General features: G+C 35.2%; 1 protein-coding gene across 1 annotated transcript; it reads left to right on the top strand.

Annotated features, from left to right (window-relative positions):
• Positions 1–3,255: 3,255 nt before the first annotated feature.
• LOC108988309 (ethylene-responsive transcription factor ERF014-like) lies at positions 3,256–4,308 on the top strand. The gene has a single exon (XM_018961540.2). The coding sequence runs from the start codon at positions 3,448–3,450 to the stop codon at positions 4,099–4,101; it is 654 nt and encodes a 217-aa protein (XP_018817085.1). The 5' UTR covers positions 3,256–3,447; the 3' UTR covers positions 4,102–4,308.
• The last annotated feature ends 5,646 nt before the right edge of the window (positions 4,309–9,954 follow it).

Here is a 9,954-nt window from a genome sequence, read left to right on the forward strand (position 1 = left end):
AATTCCTTACAAGGTCAATTAAATTGTTGATGACATTCATGATGCAATATTATGATGTCGTGTAATTCTGGCATTTCAGATCTAGCACTATGTTTTGTTATTGCCGTGAATTTTGTTTTGTATAAGGTTTTTCTCTGCAATAAATAAATAAATAAATAAATCCAGCAAATCAACAGCAGGTATAAGCTAAGAAATTTTAGTATATGAACGTACTAATTTTGTTTGTGCAAGTGGGTTTGACACAGTCTGATAATTACTGAGATACTACTTTCATACCTAGAAATTTCAGTGAATTAATTATCTCTGCATTGCATTTGTTATGGTACGTACGTGATCTGATGGTACTGATGGATCCATATATATCGTTACAAAAAAAATTATTTATTTGTTATCAATTATTTTTTATCAAAATAATTTTTTTATCGTAAATAGTTGTTAATGTCATAAATAATTTATCATAAATATTTATTTTTCTTGTAGATGTAGACCAAGACTCATGAAATACCCTAATAATTAAATAGAACAATATTAATTATGACCAGTAGATCAGCAACAGCAAAAACTTTCAAAGGAATCGATATTCATGCATGACTGTTGTTGGAAATAACTGGATATCAAAGACTAGTTGAAGTATTAGCAACGGAAATAAACAAAAGAAAAAATAATGATAATCACATACAGAACATCAAGATTTAAGTAGTTCAGCTCAATGTAAGCCTACGTTTATTATCGGGGTCGGTATCAGAGATTTCACTATAAAACAAAGATGAAGTACATGAAATTTAATACAAAACTTCTTCTCAATGAAGTTACTTTCTATGCTCTCAAGTCTCACAAATATCACTGTCTTTTGAAACTCAAAATGATTGAAGTGAGAAAGTAAAAATGCGCCATTTCCTATTTATAGGAAACGGTGCGGACTATTGCTAAGAATATTGGCTCGAGCGAGTAGTCGAGCGACACTCGAGCGAACGTAGGGTTTTGATACCTCGCTTGAGCTGACTGTCGAGCGGATATCGAGCAAACTCTCGAATTTGTATACCGCTCGAGCTGAATATCGAGCAGGTGTCAAAGGAAGTCTCTAACTTGCATTCCACTCGAGTTGAAGAATCACTGCTCGAGCGGACATGCTGTAGAGGCACTATTTCAACTAGTTTCAAACTACCTCTTAACATCTGTCCTACCGTATTAATATTTCTTTGATCACATTGATCAGATCCATTAATTGCCATAGCCCGACAGCTACTACAATTCTGCTGGAAAGTTGACAAAATGCATGCTAGCTTTTACTTATATTTTGCAATTCTGTTTATTTACGTATATAAAACGTCATCAATCGTTGATATGAAAACGTCTCGAAAAAATATTAATATTTTAATTTTTGTTGTAATTAGAATACATGATGATCTTGAGATAAACAATTTGTTTAAACGCCAACTTGTTAATAGTAAAATAGGCAAAAGTCTACGAGATTTGTGTAACTTGAAAAAGAGACCATTTCAGCCATTCTTAAGTGTGAAAGTATATTTGGCAAAGCTCGAAAAGAGTGTCACTTGCCCCCATAGGAAAGTAGGTCGTATCTTCCCACAACCTCGATCGGCCTCCATGCCAATGCATGTCTGTGCTGGCAGTACTTTTCCTTCGTCTAGAAAAGTATCTGGTTTTGGTCATACCGTACCAAAAGAAAAGAAAATCCTATGAATAATAACCTCGATGATCAACATTCATGCAGCTTGGCCATAAGATTAAAAAAAAAAAAAAATTAGAGAAAAGATATTTATAATTATAAATTATATAATTATTACGTAATTTTTTTAAAAAAATAAATAAGATATAAAATTTACATAAAAAATTTAATTTTTTTTAAAATAATTATATGATATTTATATATTTTATTTTACGATTGTATACAGAATTACCATTCTAAGTGAAAGGAAATTTGAAAAAGAGCAAAAGTCAAGTCATGCAGGCGTAAGCAGCCAAGCAAAATCCTATGCCATGACAACGGTTGAGATGTGAACCCCCTTTATTTATTATAATCTGTCTGTAGAGAGAGAGGCATATGGTCTTGCTTTCGTATCTGCATGAGGCCCATGACGCGGTTTTGGAGCTGCGAGACAGAGAAGCAACAGCTGGTGATATCTATGGGGGCAATATCCATTGGCTCACTGTTAAAGATCAGTAAGCGGGTGGGTTTCGAGTATCATTTCGTTTTCATAAATTAATGCTTTCATATATTTATATTTTTTAAATTTTCATCACAGCCAACTTCAGATCGATCCTGGAAGTTACCTTACATTACTGTACAAATCAAACATAAGACATGACGTTCCCAAAATAGATAGAACATCATGCATATAAAATACTAATAATATCTGTACAAAATATCACGACTCTCAGTGATTATATCAAAATGACCTATATGCCTACAGCCTATATGAATGTTGTTCTGATCGACTCTCAACTTTTTTATTGCAGTTTTGTTGGGGTGTCAACTGGGGAGGGGAAGACTGCTTGTTGTGTAAGTCAGAAACTCCAAAAAAAAGGACTGTAATTTATTATACAAAAAATGAACAGTATAGATACCATATAAATATATATATATATAGTGAAATCTAAGAGATTCATTTTACTTTTTATTCTTAGTCAGACAAGCACCTCTGAACAATTTTCCTAGCAAGAAAGTCAGAAAAATATTAGTGTCATTGTCCAGAAATAATTGCATTACAACTATAAAACTTTGATGAAGCACGCCACACACGACACATGCATTTTTGAGGTCAGCCAAGATCTTTTACAGAAGTGCTGACATCGATTATTTTACTTGGGTTAACAATTACGTGGCTCATGACTAATTCAAAGTTGTTCAAAACTCAAACATGCATGCAAAGTGGTGATTCATGAACTACTGGTAAACAATATATATATATATATATATAAATATATATCCCTGCCCAAGTAATATATCAGATCCCTCTTATAATATATTGATCCCCATCTTTTCTTAATTGAAAATATTAGTAATGGCAGGCATCTAATGTAACCTTTACCTTGATAGGCAAATAGTCATTTTTTTTCAAGAAATTAGTTCAGGGATGGGAATATATATAGTTTTGATTTTAGTACAGTAGAAAACATCTGTCACCCATTTTCATAATTCATGTCCATATGTTGAGAACCTTATTACTGTGCATTGACTAGCTAGCAGGAACTTCTACTTAAAAAACTCAAAACCCCCCATCTATAAATAGCAATCTTTTCTCCTCAAAGTTCAGTCCCTACATTGCTTTCCTTACTTTCAGAACAAGCAAAAGGAAAAAAGTTGCCTAGAACAAACCAAAGAGCTAGGTAGAGAGACTTCTCCAACACACTTTCTCCACCAACGTACGTATTGATTCCAGAACACCCTTTGTTCACCAAAGCATTGATTGTTGCAGCTTTCAACAAATGGTGAAGACAGAGCAGAAGAATCATCCAGATCCAATATCAAAACCATTGCCATCAACATCAACATCAGCATCAGCATCAGCAAGCAAAAAGAAGAAATTCAAGGGAGTGAGAATGAGGAGTTGGGGTTCATGGGTATCTGAGATTAGAGCACCAAATCAAAAAACAAGAATATGGTTGGGCTCTTATTCCACACCAGAAGCAGCAGCCAGAGCCTATGATGCTGCACTTCTATGCCTTAAAGGCTCTTCAGCAAATTTCAACTTCCCCATCACATCCTCTAATCACATTCCTGATCAAGATACCATTATGTCACCAAAGTCCATCCAAAGAGTGGCTGCAGCTGCTGCCAATAGTTTCATGGAAGATGCTCCCACCCCTCCATCTCCTCCTCCTCCCTCATCCTCATCATTAGTCTCATCTCCATCCATGTCCTCATCTCCGTCGGATCAACTCGACGATGATCATGTCTCACTGATGTCATCCTTTGAGGTCAATGAGCCAATGGCCACGATGGAATCCTGGTATAACTTGGACGGCCTACAATCACCAAAATTCATTGATCAAATGCTTAATGGTGCCTTGTTTGATCCACCACTAGTGTTTGATGATCTGTATGAAGAAAGCGATATTCGTCTGTGGAGCTTCTGCTGATGATCAGGAGAAAAATGGAAAAAAACAAATCAAGCCAACCCATATTATTCATTCTTTTGTCCATTCATATTCATTGATGATCTTCGCTTACTGCCTGAAGATATTGCTGACAGTGACCAAAATTCATTTATTAGTGTATTTTGAATTAGGAGAAGTAAAACTCATGGGGAGTGAGACATTTTTTGGACTCTCCCCTGTGGTTTTCTATATGTTAAGAATGTGTATGATTCATGCAAAGTTCCTTATATTAGTATTATTCATGTGGTTTATATTGTAATGAAATTATAGGAAGAAAATCTTAATTTTATCAGTGCCCCTTGTTGGCTTGCTCTATGCTCTGTCTCTTTCTTTCTTTCTTATTTAATTTAATCTCTGTAAAACATGCTGTTTTATACAGAACTTACTGTTTCAGGCATTTTTTGGAGTGTGGGAGCCTGTACAGAGAGATGTCAGATTTGCCTATCTTCCTGGGAACAAATTGCAGAGTTATGTGGAAACTCGAAACCATCTAAGCGCCTTTTTTTGTTAAGGACTTACCACTTAGCTCGCTGGAACGGTCATAGATTGTTGTAAAAATCCCAGTCTCACAACCTTGAATCTTATTTTTTCTAATTGGTAGGTCAAAATCTTGATGTTCTACTACATTCTTGTGATTTTGTAACCTTTTCTGTTGGCTTGGAGGGTTTAGGACTTGCACCACAATGATAATCAGAAAAAGATGGAAAGGAGTTGAAATCTTTCTGAGAAGTTCTAAAAACCAAATATTTGGTATTAAGCATTTAATTCTTGACATAATTTGATACTTAATTCAATATTAATAGTTTTATTACTGGAATTTTGGCTCTAGTTTCTTAAAAAAACTTTGTGCTTTGGCTTTAGCATTTCTGCTAAGATTCGAAGTGGACACGCAATTCTATGAGCAGAAGAATATCACATGTATACGGAAACTATATGGGCGGCATTGTTTATATTGAGAAGAATGCCTGGTCAAGTGTAAGAAGTACTGTTGGTCAAAGCCAAGATAGCACATGACCTGTCTGTCCTGCATGTTGCGCTTGTGGATGAGGGGAGGGCATGGGGTCTCATCTCCACTTTCTGCCATTTACATTGTATTTCGTCTCTTCAATGTGTTAATTTGTATGGGCCACACTCACTACTGTGGGAAAATTGCAGAAAATACTGTGTTTTAGAGTGAAGTGTAGTGTACGTAGCAAGGAGAGTTTTTAGGACGGAAAACCATTCTGTTGGTTGCAAAAGCAGAACCTGAATGAATAAGCCATACTTGGAACCTTAACATACTACTGTTGGGCCTACATTGGATCATGGTCCCACGACGAACATGCTTCTGGCATTTGAGCACATGATGGCAAAAATCCAATTTCCTCATGAGATTGAAGAGATCGAAGACACTTCATGTGATATCAAAGCATCAATATATGTATGCACAAGTCTTTCCAGATTTCGTAGTTTTTGCACAATTATTGTCATTATGTTGTTGACACTTTAACACTTTGTTTCATCCGTAAATGGTCTGAACCAATTAATTAAGAAGGTAATGCTATTTTCTTCTTCTTCTTTTTTGTTTTTTTTAGGATTCGGGTTTCATCTTATCTCGTTTCATCATTATAATTTTATCAAATTTTCACATAAAATATAATAAATAATTTAACTTTTTCCAAATTTTAAAATAATAATAATAATAAATAATATTTTATTCAATTTTTAATTTTTATTTAAAACTATTTCATTTCGCTATTCGAACCGATCCTTAAAAAAAAAAAAAAAATTGGTGAAAGAAGTTGCTAGATGCTCATCTGCATATGCTTTATTTATTGATTTTAAAGAAGATCTGTGCAAATAATGAAGATACAGTACAAGTCAGATCCAACATACAGCGTGAGTGTAATGATCCAGGTTTGGCCTTATTAAGACAGAAATTAGCTTGATTGATAATTAATTAATTAATTGTTAAGTAATTATTTCACACAAACCAAAAAATATAAGCTCTTTTATCATGCATGTCTAGAATATTGTAATATTAAAATCTCTTGTGACTAATATTTTAAAAAACATTTTAAAACATTTTTTTTTGTATCCAAGGAGATTTTTTAAATAAAGTTTTATAAATTGAGGTGACTTGATATATAAATTAAATTAATTTGATCATATATATATATTTATATATATTTAGAAGTAATAAGAAGTTTTATTGAATCAAGTAAATAGGTTAGTCAAAGTACACAAGTAAATAAGAGAAAATTCTTAAATACAAAGTAGGAATTAGTAGAAGCTAATTATCCTAATTTAGAACAAGAACATTTGCCCAAAGATATAAATTTCGAAAGAAAAACTCTCTAATTCCTGCTAAGAAATGTTCTCTATCTTCAAAATACTGCTTATTCATTTCCAACCATAAACACCACATCAGGGATACATGAATCATATTCCAAATAGCAGCAATACGATAACTACTCTTAATGCATTTCCAACAAGCCAAAAGATCCTTTTGTACGGGTAGTGTTTGGGCTACTTATCTTGAGCATCTAATTCAAAAAGTGTATAAGAAATTAGGCTCTTGGAAATGAACTTTACTTTCCAAGAGAGATAGATTAGTGTTATTAAAGCACGTGCTGGGTAGCATTCCTATGCATCTTCTAACAGTTCTTAAAATGTATTGTAGTGTACTTCACAATCTGCAGATTTCTTATGAGATAGTAAAGATGGTAAGAGAAAAAATAAATGGATGGTTTGGGATAAAGTTTGCCGGCCTACGGAAGAAGGTGGGCCAGGAATACAAAAAATAGAAGACATGGAGAAAACTCTTCATATGAAGTTTGTGTGGCAGTTCTTGTACAGTAATTCGCTTTGGACTAGCTTTTTTCATGCCAAATATTCTAATATGAACCACCCTTTCTTAATTGATCATAGGTACATTCTATGAATCTAACTTCTGGAAGGCCTTAAAACCATTGTTGAAAATGGTTATTAGGGGTTCCAGATGGATTTTTAATGCATGTAACATCTCCTTCTAGTTTGAAAACTGGTCGTCTCTAGGTGTTCTAGGTGAAATATCAGAGATCATTAATCCTTCTTTGAAAGTAAGCAATGTTTATTATGAGAGATGGGGAAATTGGGATAAAATATAAGAGTTAGTGGAGAATATCCTTATTAAAAATCTGAAATTACAAAATATCAAGATTGATATTGGTCCCAACATTCCGATATGGAGAGCTGAACAAAATGGTAATTTCTCTACATCTTCAACTTGGAATTACATTTGTGACCACAGTGAGATTTTGGAGTGGACTAAATGGACATGACATTCTCTACTGCCTCAAAAAATCTCTACTTTTATGTGGAGAGGTATGAACAACGGCTTGCCTTTCGACAAGAATATTACGAAATTAAATATCTCTATGGCATCGAAATGTGAATATTGTAAAGTGGCTTCTTGTGAGTCCTTGGATCATGCTCTTCTAATGGGTGAGATTTCCACGTATGTCTGGACGATATTTGAATCACTCTGGGGTAAATATTAGGCCTACTCATACATGGGGGAAACAAATACACCAATGGTTATCTAAGGCTCAGGCGGTCTCTCAGATCAATGGGGTGATCGGTATTCTATCGTCCATTATCAATTGGCTTCTCTGGATTTTCAGATGCAAAGCCTGCATGGAGGGAACGAAGCAAGTATACAATAAAATCAAATACTTCCTAGCTCAAGTCTTATATATTGAATCGAATAAAAAGTTCATCAAGGCTTTAGATAGTGCTATCTTACAGCAACTAGGCTTACGGTCTATGCCAGTTAGGAAAAAGGAAGTTCTATTTCTGCAATGGATGCGACCTACACAGAACTTTATGAAATTGAATGTGGATGGTAGTAGCATCGGGAACCCAGGAAGAAGCTTCCTCTGATTATCCACATTCCCAAATACCACCACATTCCATTTCTTCAAGTCATTTTGTAAGGCTTTAAGTTTTCTAGTTAGAACTAAACTTGGTGTACCAGAGAATTGATATGAAGGCCACCAAACCTTCACCCTATCCACCAAATCCTCTGCCTCCAACCATATTCTCAAATTTAAAAGTACCTATGCCCTCCATTGATATACCCCTACAGTTCAAAACAATGGAAAAATGAACTGAACGTAATCTTGGAAGCCTTTTTCAACATAAATCATGATAATGAATCTCCCAAGAAGAAGAAACCAAAAATCTATCAAACCTAGTCCATGCCCTCTTATTAGACCACGTGAAATCACCTTCGACCAGAGACAAATCAATAAGGTCCAAATCAAAGATGAGATCGGAAAAACCACCCATCGCAGAACAAAAATGAGATTCCCCCAAGCGATCACTTGGGAACCGAGTAATGTTGAAACCACCGCCAAAGCACCAAGGAAGATCCCACCAAAAGACCCATCATTTCATCCCACATAAATCTCCTACTACTATCCAAATTAGGGCCATACAAACTCACATATACCCACTCAAACCCATCCTTCACATTCTTGAAGTGACAAGCCACCAAAAGTTCTCCCATATATTCATCTACCAATTCCATAGCCCTCATATCCCACATAACAATTATTCCACCCGACGCCTTTTTAGAAATCAACACAGCCCATCCCATATAGGGAAAACCCCACAAACTATTAATGATTACATATATATATATATATATATGAAATTCAATTTGGTTTCTTGGAAACAAATGATATCAACCTTCCATTTTCGAATTAAATTCTTCAATTGGAAGCACTTTTGAAGATCATTCAGCTCCTGAACATTCTGTGAAATAATTTTTTGTTTTATAACTAACTATTAGTTGCCCTCTCCTTGCCTTTACCTCTATATGTACTCACTTCATTATAATTGATGGAGGATAATAATCTCTTCAATTCCATCTTTTTTTTAGAGGTTGATCTAACAAAAAATGGTTGACTCGCCTCAACAGAAATGAGGAGAGCAACCTTCACAGGAAATCTCCACAGAATCCTTAATTTCACCAACCTTTCTCATCACCCAATCAAAAAAAAATAAAAAAAAAATACTAGCTCATTCTAAACCAGGAGGAATAGAACATAAAGGAATAGCATCAGACTCACCCAACTCATCTGACCCTCGGGAAGAAAAAACATATCATTCTCCATCATCGATAACCAATTGCATATCAGTGGTATTAATCTAGGTACACAATACCCCTTAGTTGTCCTTTTCGAAAACTTGGGTATAAACTCGCTCAACCCCTTGCTACGTTCACCTTCTTCAGCATCCTTTACCACAACAACCTTTCCTTTATGACAAAGAAGCTACTTAGAAGAGGAGGAAGAAGGAACCGCCCTTCACTATGTTCCTTACAACAAAAACTATTATCCCGAGCCAAAGAAATTGGATCCCGCACCTCATATGAAGAAATCCCATACACCGTAAAAGAAACTAGCACCAAAACACCCTCAAAAGAGTTTCCATAGTCCGCTGACCCTTTCTGTGTCGACAACAATGATGACAATCACACGTTGGCTTGGGTTAAGCTGCAACTTGTTTCAAGCTCATGGATCGCGAGGACGTAGCTTTTTTAACCCACCCAACTACACTGTTTGTATTAACTTTATCCAGCTCAGAATAGGAGCTCACCAACATAGGAAGCCCACTTTTACACCTCTTGCCAAAATAGCCCATTGCATTATGGCTCAGGCCCATTAAAAGATCAAAACCCGTGTCCACCTCCTTCAGCAAGCTTTCAATACTCTTTCAACCCAAATAGTTTAGCCCATACATCTCAAAGCGGCCCTTTAACTTTTTCAATTTTCTACAATGCCTTGGAAGACCAACCGTCGTCTCCAC

This window comes from Juglans regia, chromosome 13, assembly GCF_001411555.2.
Source record: "Juglans regia cultivar Chandler chromosome 13, Walnut 2.0, whole genome shotgun sequence".
Taxonomy (NCBI): Eukaryota; Viridiplantae; Streptophyta; class Magnoliopsida; order Fagales; family Juglandaceae; genus Juglans; species Juglans regia.